We start from the raw sequence: 17,028 nt of genomic DNA on the forward strand, positions 1-17,028 counted from the left end.
GTAACCAATTAGATTCTTTCTGAAGCTTAATTTAAATTTTTCATTAAATATTCCTATTTAAGTTGAAAATTAGTTTAATCAACTTAAATCTGAATATCTTTTGAATTTCAAATTTCAAAATTAAGTTGAGGAATTTTAGGAATTGGTTATTAAGATTCTTTAGATATTTTTTAAGTTTATATTTTTTTCAAATATTAACTTAAAATGGAATATTTTCAAATTAAGTGGTTACAACTTAATTTTATATTTAATTAAATCTAATTTGAAAAATATTTAGGTTGATTTTTTAGATTCTTCTAAACAACTTAAACAAGATATTTTAAAATTTGTTCCATTATTATAATTGAAATTTAATTAAAGTTGTTTTTTGTTAAACCAACTTTAATTTGTAATTTTTTATTATTATAATACGGAATAAATGATTAAATGAAATACATATTTTAAAATAATGAGCTTTAATCAAGAGACATTCGATCTCCATTGTTGGTTTTACATAGCTTTTGTTTTAGTGAGTAATCCTCCCTAATGGAGGAACGTTCATTAGCAAGTTAGCACCGTTTAATCTCGAAAGATAAGTAGCTTTGTAAGTGTTTTATATGGTATGGATCACCCTAATGGTGGCGACTGTATTTGACTTACAAAATATGAAACAATGGTAGAAGCTCATAAGATAGAATTGCCTTGACTCTCGCCTAAACAGGACAACACTGAATTCCAATCTTCATCGAATAAAAGGTTGCTAGAATGATTATCATTTTAGATGAATTGACAACTCTATTCAATAAATGATGCTTTGACTCTCGCCTAAACGGGGCACTGTATCAATTTGTTGAAAACCTTGGAAAATAAACTATGTTAGATTTAGTATTTTTATAACATATGTGATTATTTATTATTTTCTGAAATGTGTATGAATTTATTTGAACCAAAACCTTACTTCTATTTTATTGATGTATTGTAGTGCCAATATGAATAACCCTCACCCCGATCCACTCCTAGTTAATATCTTAGCAAAAGAACTCTATAGTGTGAAAATGCATCCTGGTAGTTGCATAAACTCGCACCTGTTTATGATGAATCTGAAGTTCAAAAAGGCAAATCTACTAGGAATTGATTTATCAAAAGAACAATGGGTACAATTCATTCTTAATAGTCTTCCTCCGGAGTATAATGGATTTGTTGTATCTTACATGATCAACAATTTTAACTCCTCCGACATGGACAAGCTCGAAGCAGAATTACGAGCCCATGAACGGAATTTGGTTGCAATGGGACCTCCTGGGTTTGCAAATCTTAATCAGAGGGAAAGGATTAAGCATGAAAGCTCTAGCAAAGCTGCTTCTTCAAGTACAATTATCAGACATAATCTTCTATGTTCGAATTGTAATGAAAAGGGACATCATGAACAACGATGTCCCCAGCTTCTAAACAATTCAAACGAAGGTAATGCTTTTGTCTTTGAATCATGTGTTTTAGAGAACGACAAATCCACTTGGATTGTTGATTCTGGGTCTACTAACCATGTATGTTCTTCATTGCAGCTGCTTGAAACTCGGAAAAATCTGCTTCCAGAAGAGTTAAAGCTTAAAGTTGGGAATGGCGAGTTAGTGTTGGTCAGAGCTAGAGGAAAAGCCCGCATCAAGTTTCAACAAAGATTTTTAATTTTAGAAAATGTTTTATTTATTCCAAACTTTAGTAGAAACTTGATTAGTGTCTCATGTTTGCAAACACAATCTTATACATTGAATTTTTCGAGTTCTTATTGTTCAATTTCTCGTAATGGATTTCATATATGTGTTGCTCCCATGGAACAAGGGCTTTATGTTTTAAGACCAAATACACAAATCTCACTAAGTAGTGAACTTTTCAATGTAGCTAAACCTAGAAACCTTAAAAGAAAAGAGATTGATAATGATGATCAAACTTATCTATGGCATTTACGTTTAGGTCATATAGGCTTTGATAGACTCAAAAGGCTAACCAAACACGGTCCATTGAAAAATGTCGTCTTAGGTGAATTGCCATTATGCGAGTCCTGCCTAGAAGGAAAAATGACCAAACGTTCTTTCTCTGCAAAGGGAGAGCGTGCCAAACAACCCCTAGGGTTAGTGCATTCAGATGTTTGCGGACCTTTGAATGTAAAAGCCCGAGGTGGTTATGAGTATTTTGTCACTTTCATTGACGATTACTCCAGATATAGTTTTCTTTACCTAATGCAAAAGAAATCTGAAACGTTTGAAAAGTTTCAGGAGTTTCATGCTTTGGCTCAAAACCAATTAGGTAAAACATTAAAGATCTTGCGAACTGATAGGGGTGGAGAATATATGGATATGCAGTTCAAAGATCATTTAATTGAACTTGGAATTGAATCCCAATACACTGCCCCAGGCACTCTACAGCAAAATGGAGTTGCAGAAAGAAGAAAGCGCACTCTTTTGGAAATGGTTAGGTCTATGCTAAGTTATTCAACTCTGTCTACGTCCTTCTGGGGATATGCTATACAGATGGAAAATGACATTTTAAATGTTGTTCCATCTAAAGCAGTCCCTAAGACACCCGTCGAACTATGGAATGGTCGTACACCTAGTTTACACCACTACAGAATTTGGGGGTGCCCTGCTCATGTCTTGAGAAAGAAAGAAGGCAAACTTGAATCACGAACTGAAGTTTGCATGTTTGTCGGAAATTCTAAAGAGACTAGGGGTTGACTGTTTTATAGTCACAAGGATAACAAAGTGTTTGTTTCTACAAATGCTACTTTTATTGAAGAAAACTATATTAACGACAACAAACCGAAAAGTAAAGATGTTTTAGAGGAAATGCTTTCAGATCTAACTCCTTCCAATGTTCCGTCCTCTTCCACTCAACAAGAGGATAATCCCACTCCCTCAGTCGAACCTACTGAGAAAACTACTACCAAAGTTCCTGTTCAGAAGATCACCGCTCCTCGTCGTAGTGGGAGGGTTTTCACAAAACCAGCTCGTTATGGCTTGGATGGTGAAATCAATATGGTCGTTGGTGACGGTATTGATGACGACCCATTAACCTATAAATAGGCAATGGCTAGTCCGCAACGGAAACGATGGTCAGCCGGCATGAATTCAGAAATGGACTCCATGAAAAAGAACAAAGTCTGGGAATATGTAGACGCACCTGATGACTATCATCCAATCGGATGTAAGTGGGTTTATAAGAAGAAAAGAGGCGCTGGAGGCGAAGTCGAAACTTTTAAAGCTAGACTTGTAGCCAAGGGTTATACCCAAAGAGAAGGTGTGGACTATGAGGAAACTTTTAGTCCTGTTGCCATGCGCAAATCCATCCGAATTCTTCTCTCCATAGCTGCTGCTTTCGATTATGAAATCTGGCAAATGGATGTCAAGATTGCTTTCCTTAATGGGGTACTTGAAGAAACCATCTATATAGAGCAACTAGAAGGCTATGTTTTTCCAGGGCAGGAAAAGAAAGTTTGCAAATTAAATAAGTCTATCTATGGATTAAAGCAAGCTTCTCGCTCATGGAACAAAAGGTTTGATGAGATCATCAAGACCTACGGCTTTCTTCAGAATGAAGATGAACCTTGTGTTTACCAACTCAAGGAAGACCAAGTAGTAGTATTCCTAGTCCTTTATGTTGACGGCATTTTGATTATTGGAAACAATATCAAGAAAATGACTAACATCAAGGAATGGCTTAACACTCAATTCGATATGAAAGATTTGGGTGAGGCAGCCTATGTTCTTGGTATTCAGATTATCAGAAACCAGAAGAACATATCTCTTGCTCTCTCTCAAACAACCTATATTGACAAAGTTTTAGAGAGATTCTCCATTAACAACACCAATGGGGCGAACATGCCTTCTAGATATGGTATTCGTCTATCTAAGGAACGCTCTCCTACTGATCCTCAAGAAATAGAGGACATGGCGAAAATTCCTTATGCTTCTGCAGTTGGAAGTCTAATGTATGCAATGTTATGCACTAGGCCTTACATCTGCTATGCAGTTGGAATCGTGAGCAGGTATCAGTCAAATCCAGGACAGGAACATTGAAATGCAGTTAAGTATATTCTGAAATACTTAAAGAGTACAAGGAATCTTGTGTTAGTCTACAAGGGTGGTGCTTTAAATCCCATAGGCTATACCAATTCAGATTTTCAGGCATGTCTTGAAGACAGGAAATCTACATCTGGGATGGTGTTTACTCTTGGGGGTGGAGTAGTGGTGGAGAAGTACTAAACAAACCGCGATATCGGACTCAACGATGGAAGCATAATACATAGCTGCAGCAGAAGCTGCTAAAGAGCTTGTCTGGCTAAGAAAGTTCTTCACCAGTATCGGTGTCGTGCCTGGAATGGAAAAGCCTCTGGTCCTACTTTGTGATAATAATGGAGCAATAGCTGATAGTAAGGAACCTCGAAGCCACAAGAGAAGCAAACACATAGAAAGGAAGTATCACATCATCAGAGAATATGTGGCAAGAGGGGATGTACTAGTTGAGAAAGTGGACACAGAAGACAACTTAGCAGATCCATTTACCAAAGTCTTGGCAGTAACTGCATTTGAAAAGCACCGTCAGATTTAGGATTAACTGATATGTACTGATTAGTTTTATATTAGTGCAAGTGGGAGTTGGGTTTTATGCCCTAAATAAAACTCCAATTCAATGTAATCCATTTTATTCATTATCAATAAAGAAACAGAAGTATTTTTCATTTATTTGTGTATGTTTTAGTTCATCTTATTGCTTGTCTATTTGATTTATAAATTCATCTGAAAACCTTTTCACATACTTGACCCTGTTTATTGTGTTGTCAACACATTGGAAAGTAAACATGACTATGTGAATAAAGATTCCAAGATTTATCAGACACAGGGTTTTACTGATATGATAATCTACAACAGAGTTTACTTGCATTTGGTATAATGCTATGTTCTTTCCAGAGCATTGGTTTAGTAAAGCTCAGGTTGGGTGCATGGAGTATGCATCGGAAGGGACCGATATTGAACTTTGAACTAGATTTAATCAAACTTACCGTAATATCTATTCAAGTCAATATCGCCTAGTTGACCCTAGATCAAATGATCTAAACCCTGATATGATTAGGCTCAATCTCAAGAATTTTATTCGCGTTCTTTGATTTGTTAGTTAAGCCTACTTTTGGGTCAGGGTGATACGTACATTTTGGGAACACGGTAGTGCAATTGAGTGGGAGCGCTAACATAAATATGGAATCTATAGCTTCTATCTGGCGAATAGAAAGTAAAGGATGATTTCCTTCGAGCTTGATGATGAGGACATCAAGGACCAAGTATCAAGTCCAATTCCAGTGGGTCCAGTGACTAGGGCACGAGCTAAGAGATTCAAGGAAGAGCTTAACAGCCTAGTACACAAAGTCTTAAATCAAGAAGAGACCGTGGTCAACACGGAAGGAGAACAAAGATTGGTCATACTCATCAAAGTGGACTGAATTTTGAAGCTTCATTATATGTGTCAAGTTTTATTTAATTTTATGTGTCAAGTTCTTTTGTGTGGAAGTTACAAGAGTGGAGTCAAAAGGTCTTCATTATGGAGCTTTCATTATGAAGACCAAGAGTCTTATTTAGTATGCTTTTATTGGAAAGACCAAAGGTCTTAGGTGTGTTAATGTTGAAGTCCAAAGGTCTTGTAGGTGTCATTTTCGTCCTATAAAAGGGACTACCTTTCCATTGTAAAAACCAGATTATCATATATGCAAATTGTGAGTTTTATCTTCTAGAGTTCTTGAAGAAACTTGTGAACTTATCAAGGAGGTATCCTTGTGGCGTTCAACATGACTTATCAAACGGATTTCCATCCCCGTTTGTGGCGTCTTCCTTATACCAAGGTTCGTGCTTCGCTAAGCATTGGGTCGAGGTTCCATTCCAACATCGTTTGTTCTTGGTGGCTGTTCCATATTTGGTGTCGGGTTTCATCACGAGTTGGTGTGGTTCGTATCAGTTGGTATCAGAGCCAGGTTCATCTGGTTTGGCTTATCCTTTTTATTCTTTTAGTGTCTCAATATTTCAAAAAAAAACTCTATTCGTGTTCTTTATTTTTTTTTGTTGTTAGTCTTGTTCTTGTTCTCTTTCTTAAAATCCGTAACCATTGTTGTTAATTTCTTTGTCACACTCGTTTCCTTGTTCAATCTTTTCCTTATTTTTTTTTTCTTGTCCTTGTGAAGTTCCTTGAAATTCGAATCTGTTTGATATTGCTAAGTCCTAATCTGTCTTCATTTCAACTCATTTGTTTTCCCTTGTTCCCATTGTTTACTCTAGTGTCAAAGAGTTTTGGAAGCATTGTTATTGAAGGGTTTTGGTATTAATTCGTACTTGAATTCAGGTTGGCTTTTGGTATTCAAAAAACAAAAAAAAAATCAAAGGAAAGGTAAAGGAAAAAGGAAGGAAGAGGAAAGGGTTCCAAGAGCAAAAAAAAAAAAGAGTCTGGAAACCCATCTTAAATTTTTTTTGTTATATTCTTGTTCCTTATAGTCTAAAGGCCCTTTTGCCTAAACCCCACTCTAGTGTTCCAAAATCACCAAAAAAAAATCACCACTTTTCGCCACCTTTTCATCGGTTTTCGTTTGCTTTATTGGGTAGAATTGACTGCTTGAACCTCCATTTCACTAGTTTTCAAAGAGCTTAAAGAAGATAAAGAGTGGAAAAAGGCAGAGGTGTGAGCTTATTTGAGGGTAAAAGCCATCCTTGAGTGAAACACGAGTGACTTTGAGTGACCACTTTTCTTTGAGTGGAACACGTGAGGGAGTGTAGTGAGGTCCTTTCTATACTTGTCTAACTTTATTGTTTTGCAGAATTTTTAATCATGTCACAAAACACGGGTGATAACAATCCACAACCTACAGTTCCAAATCTACAACTTCAAGCCATTATGGGGGAGATGAGGAGATTGTTGAGGGAGGAGTGTGAGCAAATACATGAGCGGTTGGATAGGGTGGAAGAAGGAGCACAACGGAGACCAAGGGGGAGAAGAGTACACCAAAGGGGGAATGAAAATGAAGGAGATTTCGAAGGAGTAGTTTCTGATGAAGAGGTTGATAAGATGTCGACGGGTACCAATAGGAGGTATGGTGGAAATAGAGAAGATAGGAACCAAGTAGACAATTATTTGGGGAATATAAAGATGAGAATCCCAGCCTTTCAAGGGAAGAGTGATCCTGAAACATACCTAGAGTGGGAGAAGAAAATGGAGTTAGTCTTTGATTATCACAACTATTCAGACATGAAGAAGGTAAAACTTGCTGCCATTGAGTTTACTGATTATGCTATTGTTTGGTGGGATCAGTTGTGCACTAACAGGAGACGGAGTGGAGATCGCCCTATTGAAACATGGGAGGCAATGAAGAGGGTAATGAGGCGACGGTTTGTACCACCTCATTATTATCGTGATCTCTATCTTAAGTTGCAAGGCCTTCGTCAAGGCTACAAAAGTGTTGATGAGTATTACAAGGAGATGGAGATGGCTATGATTAGAGCCAATGTTGAAGAGGATCGGGAGGCAACAATGGCGAGGTTTTTAAATGGGTTGAACCGAGAGATTGCTGACCCAATCGAGCTACACCATTATGTGGAGTTAGAAGATTTGGTTCACATGGCAATCAAAGTTGAGAGACAGCTCAAGAAGGGTAGTTCAAGTTCGAGATCAAGGCCGAGCACACACAAGCCAAGTACAACACCTTGGAGGTCGAACTATCCAAAGAAGGATGACCAACCTAGTTCATCATCTACACCAAAACCATCCACTACAGCCACGCCACCTCAAGGTAAAACAACTCAAACTAAGTCTCATTCTAGTGAGATAAGGTGTTTCAAATGCCAGGGGCGGGGACATATAGCCAGCCAGTGTCCAAACCAAAGAGTTATGGTGATTCGGGAAAGTGGAGAAATAGATTCTCAAGATGAAGATGATCTTGCTGACATGCCACCATTGGAAGATGCTTCTGACAATGAATATGGCAATAAAGATTCCAAGATTTATCAGACACAGGGTTTTACTGATATGATAATCTACAACAGAGTTAACTTGCATTTGGTATAATGCTATGTTCTTTCCAGAGCATTGGTTAAAGTAAAGCTCAGGTTGGGTGCATGGAGTATGCATCGGAAGGGACCGATATTGAACTTTGAACTAGATTTAATCAAACTTACCGTAATATCTATTCAAGTCAATATCGCCTAGTTGACCCTAGATCGAATGATCTAAACCCTGATATGATTAGGCTCAATCTCAAGAATTTTATTCGCGTTCTTTGATTTAGTTAAGCCTACTTTTGGGTCAGGGTGATACGTACATTTTGGGAACACGGTAGTGCAATTGAGTGGGAGCGCTAACATAAATATGGAATCTATAGCTTCTATCTGGCTAATAGAAAGTAAAGGATGATTTCCTTCGAGCTTGATGATGAGGACATCAAGAACCAAGTATCAAGTCCAATTCCAGTGGGTCCAGTGACTAGGGCACGAGCTAAGAGATTCAAGGAAGAGCTTAACAACCTAGTACACAAAGTCTTAAATCAAGAAGAGACCGTGGTCAACACGGAAAGAGAACAAAGATTGGTCATACTCATCAAAGGGGACTGAATTTTGAAGCTTCATTATATGTGTCACGTTTTATTTAATTTTATGTGTCAAGTTCTTTTGTGTGGAAGTTACAAGAGTGGAGTCAAAAGGTCTTCATTATGGAGCTTTCATTATAAAGACCAAGAGTCTTATTTAGTATGCTTTTATTGGAAAGACCAAAGGTCTTAGGTGTGTTAATGTTGAAGTCCAAAGGTCTTGTAGGTGTCATTTTCGTCCTATAAAAGGGACTATCTTTCCATTGTAAAAACCAGATTATCATATATGCAAATTGTGAGTTTTATCTTCTAGAGTTCTTGAAGAGACTTGTGAACTTATCAAGGAGGTATCCTTGTGGCGTTCAACTTGACTTATCAAACGGATTTCCATCCTCGTTTGTGGCGTCTTCCTTATACCAAGGTTCGTGCTTCGCTAAGCATTGGGTCGAGGTTCCATTCATACATCGTTTGTTCTTGGTGGCTGTTCCATATTTGGTGTCGGGTTTCATCACGAGTTGGTGTGGTTCGTATCACTTGACCAAACGAAAATAAATGGTGGAGTACTCATTTCACATAGCTGAAATATCATTTATACGGGGTTAAGTGTTTTAAGGATAAAATACATTGTAGGGTGTTACGGTAATCTAATCCCTTTACAGTGTAGATCATTCATATAGAGGATCATTGATCAAATTAGAATTATAACAATGGATAACTAACGAAGAATTAATAAGTCAGTGAATTTAGGTTATAAATTCTTGATCTGCTTATTGGAAGCTCGGTTATATAGACTCATGGTCCCCCCACTAATTGAGACAATATTACTTGTAAGACTCATTTAATTGGTTTTGATTAATCAATTATAATTCTTAAATACTATGTCTATTTGTGAATTTTTCACTAAGTAAGGGCGAAATTGTAAAGAAAGAGTTTTTAGGGCATATTTGTTAATTAAGATACTTTGTATGGTTCAATTAATAAATATGATAAATGACGATATTATTTAATAATTATTTATAGTTATTAAATAGTTACAATTGGCATTTAAATGGTTGAATTTGAAAATTGGCGTTTTTGAGAAAATGAGATGCAAAAATGATAAAACTGCAAAATTTGCAAAAGTGAGGCCCAAATCCATATAGCCTTGGTCGGCCACTTTAATAGGGTTTATCATGTGATATTTTCATTATTTTAATGCCAAATAATTCAAACCTAACCCTATGTGGCATGCTATAAATAGATAGTGAAGGCTTCAGGAAATATACACTTTCACATCTTTTTTCCTTCAGGGAAAACCTGAGCCTTCTCTCTCTAAACCTAGCCGCCACCTTCACCCTCTTCTTCTTCCTTGAATAATTTCGAACCTCTTAGTGATAGAGTAGTGCCCACACACAACAAGTGATACCTCAATCATAGTGAGGAAGATCGTGAAGAAAGACATTCAACAAGAAGGAGATTCAACACTAAAGAAAGGAGAGAAAGAGATCCAGGTTCAGATCTTGATAATACTCTGCGACAGAAAGGATACAAGGGTTAGAGATCTGAACGGAAGGAGACATATTATTCCGCTGCACCCAATGTAAGGTTTCTCATACTTTATATGTGTTTAATTTATAATCGTTTTAGAAGTTCATATTTAGGGTGTTAATCAACATACTTGTGAGTAGATCTAAGATCCTGGTAAAATAATTTCCAACAGAGTTTGCCCTCTCGTTACAATGCGTATAAACAGAAAGATCGTGGGATCAATGCTGAATGCAAGGATCGTGGGATTGAGGCTGAATACACTGATAGCGGGATCGTGTGTATGCCATATCCACGTAAATTGATCCTTGAGTTATAGGGATTGTGCTGATGACTCACGATGTGAAAGTTGAATTCGCTAAGTGTTTGGCCATTCTGTGCGGATTACTGAATACTTTGATCTGGGCATGCCAGTGAGGCATCCTGCTCGGACTGTGCTTTCCGAACAGATGTTCCAAGTAGACTCCACGTGCCAGCATTCATGTGATGCCACATTAGAGTGCGAAAATTGGGATAACACCCTTATCCACATCTCCCCTCCCCCAAAGGAGTGATTCGTAATATATGTATGTATGGTAATGAAATGTTTTGTTTTTGCTGTCTTTTTTGGCTTTGTTTCTTTTTTTGGGATATTTTTTTATTGACCAAACAAGATTGAGTGAATAAAATGGACAAGGCACATGCCTTAGCTGATTTTTTTTTTCGATGAAAATGATAGTTAATTTGAAATTGAAACTCTGAGTTTCTTTCTTCTCTAACAATTTAATTTTGAAGTTCTTGTATTCTTTCTCTCTTTCTCTTCTGAGTTTGGTGAAGAGAGAGAAGTGTTGAGTGTAGTAAGAATTGTTTTATGAGAGAAAGTTTGAGGCTTTATATATGAGTGAGAGAGGAATATAAATCCTGGGAAGAAGCTTCATGTTAAGGAATAAAAAAGCAATATGTGAGTAAGGTGGTCATAATTACTTGAGCATTCAAATATGACTCATTCCTCACCCTTTTCTAATTATATTTTTATAATTGTATAGTCATTAGTCACAATGGGTGTGGGTGAGATATTTTATCACTTGAGTATCACGTGCAGAGGTTTGGTGATTGATTGGATCAAAGAACAGTTGATCACATTCACATTTACATGTCCAAGTACATACCACCATACGCATGTATATAGAATTAGTCAATTTAGCTTTTATTCTTTAGAAATATACATACATCTTTCTTGTATTTTTTCCTTTTTTTTTTTTTAAATGAATGTTGTTTTGTTCCATTTTTATTGATCTAAAAGTACACATAAATATTCGTGGCACTTTACTTTCTCATATCACTATATGTATATAAACCTTACAAATAGATCGATTAGTGAGCTGATTAAACTAACATTAATGTTTATTATGTGTAGGGAACCCTTAATACAATTTTGATCCATGTCGATACTCAAAATATTGCATACCTCAACTTGACAAATAATCTTATTTCGAATGATATTATGAATACTTTTAATGTGATAATTAATGTTTTGTTTTTTAATCTTTCTTCTACAGTTTATGTCAGAGGCTCCCTACAGTATCAAGGAGATCAATACAGTACGGGATGAGTGGGCCGAATTTGAGAAGCCTTTGATTATTGATTAAGTACAAGGTTACTACTTCTTATTATAGTATATTTTATGATTGTTGCTATTAACTTTTGCGTTATATATTTAGTTTATAGTTAGTTTTTACGATACATGGAATATATATTTAAGGATCGTTTCTTTTAACAATTTTGGTATTATGTAATTAGTTAATAGAATCAATTACTAATTTTATATAAGTTTTATCAACGTTATTTTAATTTTTTTTGTATCATGTATTTTCTATTACATAAAATCGTTCTAAAATTTAAAAATGCATGTAGGGAAAAATGCATGAAAATTTGCAAATTTTCCTTACATACATTTATGCTTCATTTTATAACTGACGCAATAAGTTAAAAATAAATGTATTTCAGCAATTTATGTCATTTTAAAACCGACGCTATAAATTTTTAGTGACAGTTTTAAAATGCCACAAACGATTTTGCGTCATTTTTTATTTGACGAGGAAGATGAAAAAGAAGAGTGTATATTTTGCGTCGGTTTTTAAATGACGATAATTGTTTTTTGCTTCATTTAAAAAATGACACTAATGAAAAACTATTTGCAAATTCTTTAAATGACACTTAAAAATCGACGAGAATTGTACTTTTTGTAGTAGTGGAGACCGGGGTTGGGTGTTGGGTCCCCATCCCAGTCCCGGGTCCCGATTCTGGTTTTAATACCGGGTTTGGGTTCCCAATCTAGGTCTGGGACCTGGGTCCAAGTCTGAGTCTTCGATCTCGGTTCAGGTCCTGCGTCTGGGTCTTGGTCGAAGTTCATGTCTGGTTTTTGTTCGTGTCCTGAGTCATAATCTGAGTTTTGATTTGGGTCCACGTCCTGGTCCAGGTCTGACTCTAGGTCCTAGTCCCCTGGTCTTATTCCCATGTCCCAATCCGCTTTCGGTTCCACTTCTAGTTTCAAGTCACGGGGTACGGGTCTAGGTTTGGGTCTAGGTTTAGGTTTGAGTGCGGGTCTGGGTTTGAGTTCGGGTATGGATCCCAAATCCAAACATAGACTACGGGTCACGTCCAAGCCCTGGGTCCAGATCAGGATCCCAGTCTTGGGTCCTACTCTAGTTCCACTTCTTGTCCCAGGTCCTGGTCCGGGTCCCAGTTCAGGGTCAAGTTTCGGGGTCAAGTCCTGGGTCTCGGTGCTAGTTCTCAAGCCCAAGTCCCTGGTCCAAGTCCCCCATCCAGGTCCGGGAGCTACTCCGAGTTCGGGTTCGGGTTTTCGATCCTGGTCCAGGTCCAAATCTGGGTTCTAGTCACAGGTTCAAGTCCAGATCCAGGTCCGGGTCTGAGTCTCGGGTTCCGATCTGGGTTTGGGTTCCGAGACCCGGGTCCTAGGTTCCAGTCTGGGTCCATGTTTTGATTTGGGTCCTACTACCAGTTCCGATTTCGATTCCGTTTCTGGGTTCGAGTTTGGGTCCGGGTCTGGGTCGAGGTCAGAGTGCTGGTCAGGGTCCAAGTCCTGATCCTTGTCAGGGTCTTGGTTTGGGTTTGGCCCTTGTTTTTGGGTCTGGTTTTGGCTTCAGGTCCAGGTCTCGGTTTGGGTCCAGGTCCCGGTCTTGGTTTAGGTCCCACGACACAGGTCCCAGTCTGGGTCCAAGTCTCGGTATGGGTTCTGGTCTGAGTTTGGATTTAGGTTTGGGTCCTGTTACAGTCCCATGTCCGAGTTCTAGTCCCAGTCCTGGTCCGATCACGGTCTGGGTATGGGTTCGAGTCCAGGTTCGTATCTAGATCCATGTCAAGGTCCGAGTCTGGGTCTAAGATCGGGTCCTAGGTTCAGGTCTGACCCGATCCCGGACCCGGAACCAGACCAAAATCGGACCAAGACTGGGACTAGAACCCGGACATGGGATGTAGCAGGACCCAAACCTAAACCCAAACTCAGACTAGAACCCATACCGAGACTTGGACCTAGACCGGGACCTGTGTCCTGGGACATAAAGCAAGATTGGTCCTGGACCCAGACCCGAAGCCAAAACCAGACCCAAAAACCGAGGCCGAACCCAGGACCCAAGAACCATACTCGGACCTTGGACCCAAAACCTGGACCCAGACTGGGACTGGGACCCAAACTCGGACCCGAACCCAAATCGGGACCAAGACTCAGACCGAACCCGAACCTGAACCGGAACACGAACTTTGACCTAGACCGGGACCTATGATCCAAATATAGATGGGGGACCCAGAGTTGGGAATCAGGCCCACGAACTAGGACCAGAACTTGGGCCTCAGATCTTGGATCGGGATCCGGGACTCGACCTTAGACCAAAACCTAGACTTAGGACCCACCTAAGGACTTGGGATTCGGGACTCGATGCTTGGACCTGACCCGTCGTCGGTGTCTGGATCTAGGACTTAGACCAGAACCCAAACCCAAACTCGAACTCAAACTATGACCCGGACACATACAAAAGACCCAGGCCCACACACGGGAACCAAAATCGAAACTTGAATTGGAACCAGCCGGGATCTTGGAACGGTACCGGGACCTAAACCCAAACTCGAACTCGAAACCAGACCCAGCCTCGGACCCTAACCGAGACCAAAAATCAGACCTGAACCTCGCCCCGGACCCAAATCAGGACCCGAACCTGGACTCGAACCAAAACTCGACCCGAAGCCGTACCCTGTTACTTGAAACTGGAACCGAAACTAGAAGCGGATCGGGACCCAGGAATAGGACCAGGAGCAGGACTTGGACCCAAACCCAAAACTGTAACCGGACCAGGACCCGGACTGGGACATAGACCCACCCCGGGATTGGGTCCAAAACCTGAACCTGAACCTAAATCGGGACTCGGGACCCGAACCCAGACCTGAACTCAGACTCGAACTTTGAATAGGACTCGGGACCTAAAACTGGGATTGAGACCCAAAACTGGACCCCAGTCTCGGTCCCACACCTAGACCCATACCCAGAGCGGGACCTGGGGCATGAATTGAAACTCAACTGGGACCCGTGATTAGGATCCAGATCTTGTCCCAGGATCCGAGAACCGGGGCTTGGACAAGACCCATAGTCGATGTCTTGATCTGGGACTCGGACAAAGACTTAAATCAGAATGTGACCAGGACCTTGGAACAGGACCCGGACTGTGACCAGTAACTGGACCTGGGCGGGGACCCGAATTACACCAGAACCCAACCCCAGAACTCGGCCTCGGACCCAGTCCCAGACCCAGACTAGGGCTGAGACTTGAGCCCAAAATCGGGACTCGATCCAGGAATCAAACAAAGCCCCTGACCTAAATTGGGATTCGGACCTAGACATGGACACGAACCCAGACCTAGACCCAGACCGGGATCAAAACACTGGACTTGGACCCGGACCCAGACGTAGACCCAGACACGAACCTGGGACCCAGACCTAGGAATCGAACCTGGACCCAAACTGGGATCCGAAAAACCTGTACCCAAACTCGGAGAAAGACTCATTACCCGACCCCAACCTAGACCCATGCCAAGACCCGGAACCAAACCCAGACCTGGAATCATAATTGGAACTATGACTAGGACCCAAACTTGAGACCAGAATCGAACCAAACCATAACTTAAACTCAGACCAGAACTTGGACCGAGACCTTGACTAGGACTGGGACCTGCGACTTGGGACCTGAACCTCGGCCGAGACCCGGACCGGGACCTAGAACTAACCAGGTCCTAAACCCTCGCTGGGACCTCAGACGCGCGACCCAGACCAGGATCAAGACCCCAACAAGGACTCAAACCTGAACCCGGACCAAGACTGGGATCGAGACCTGGACCCGAACTTAGACCCATACCTAGAATAAAACCAAGACTCGGGACCCGAACCCGAACCTGGACCTAGACCAAGACCTAGGAACCAGACTTGGATGGGGGACCTAGACTAGGGACCTATGCCGCGGAACCCAGACCCAGATCTAAATCTGGGACTCAAACCTGAACCAGGACCTGACCTGGACCCACGAATCTGAAGTTGGACCCAGACCCAGACCCAAAACCTGCCCCAAACCCAAACTAGGATAGGAACCTGGACACAAACCCATATCAGGACAAAACCCGAACCAGGAACCGAACCCAAAATCGATAGCTGGACCCATACTTGCGTTAGGACCTGGGACCAAGAACCTAGAACCCAGGACGCATGACCTGAGACCTTGACCAGAACCCAGACCCATACAAGAACCCAGACCCAAACCCAGACTCGTACACGAACTCAGACTGGAACCCGAGACTTGGGCCAGGACCGAGATCACGACTGGGACTCAGACCAGGACAACGACAGAGACGTGAACATGGAGTCGGGAGACTGGGACTGGGACTGGGATTGGGACCCAGGACTGGGACTGGGACCCAGGACCGAGATGGGGATACGGGACCCAATACAACCTGAGACCTTAGAACCGAATTGTGACCCAGACACGAGACAAGGACAAGTACCGAACAAGGACTGGGATCTGCACTCGGACTAGGATGATAACCAAGAAAGGGACCTAGGACCCTGACCTTAATCAAGGACCTTGACCCATGACTCAGGACCCAAGACCCAAACCTAGACCCAAACCTGGACCTGAGACCCGAACCAGGACCTAGACTAAGGACCTAGACCTTGACTTGGACCAGGATCTAGATTTGGACCCGGGACCCAGGACCCAAGACACGAGGCTTAGACCCGACCCATAGTCGGTGTCTAAATCTAGGAATCGGACCTCGACCTGGACCCAGACCCAGACTAGAACCCGAACCCGAACCAAAACTCGAACTAGACTCGACATGTGGTTGGTGTTTGGATTTGGGACCGATACTCAGTTCTGAACCCAAATACGAACCTAGAGCCAGACTAACACTGACCCAGACCTACACCCGAACCATAAATCGTACCCTGTGACCAAAAATTAGAGCCGGAACTGGAATTGGACCCTTAAACTCTAAACCCTAAACCTTAAACCCTAAATCCTAAACTCTTTACACTTACCCCTAAACCCTAAGCCCTAAACCCTAAACCTTAAATCCCTAAATACTAAATCCAAAACCCTAAACCCTAAACCCGAACCTAGACACAGGCCCAGACCCATACTGTTATACGAATTTTGCACTCTGACGTGGCATCACACGATGGTGACACATGGAATATACTCTATGTACCTGCTCACAAGAGATACGCCGAATAGGGCACCTCATATATTCGCTCGGACGAAGCCCTCTCAGCCGGGCAGTGAGCAATCCGCGCAGCACGCCAACACTTAGCAAATTCAACTTTCGCATCGTGAATCATCAAACAAATCCCTATAACTTTGGGATCAAATCACAGAGAT

General features: G+C 40.9%; 1 protein-coding gene across 1 annotated transcript; it reads left to right on the forward strand.

Moving 5' to 3' along the window:
* The first annotated feature begins 6,837 nt into the window (after window positions 1-6,837).
* Window positions 6,838-10,665, forward strand: LOC133032116 (uncharacterized). Its single transcript, XM_061105955.1, has 2 exons — window positions 6,838-8,020; window positions 10,526-10,665. Exons 1-2 carry the CDS (start codon window positions 6,838-6,840, stop codon window positions 10,663-10,665), a joined length of 1,323 nt encoding a protein of 440 aa, XP_060961938.1.
* The last annotated feature ends 6,363 nt before the right edge of the window (window positions 10,666-17,028 follow it).

This window comes from Cannabis sativa, chromosome X (assembly GCF_029168945.1).
Source record: "Cannabis sativa cultivar Pink pepper isolate KNU-18-1 chromosome X, ASM2916894v1, whole genome shotgun sequence".
Classification (NCBI taxonomy): domain Eukaryota; kingdom Viridiplantae; phylum Streptophyta; class Magnoliopsida; order Rosales; family Cannabaceae; genus Cannabis; species Cannabis sativa.

What these genes read in the sequence shown, in the direction of transcription:
- LOC133032116 (XM_061105955.1), top strand. Translation starts at nt 6,838, where the DNA reads ATGTCACAAAACACGGGTGATAACAATCCACAACCTACAGTTCCAAAT. An exon ending in CAAGATTTATCAGACACAGG is followed by an intron (nt 8,021 to 10,525) that starts GTTTTACTGATA and finishes TGGGCATGCCAG; the next exon opens with TGAGGCATCCTGCTCGGACT.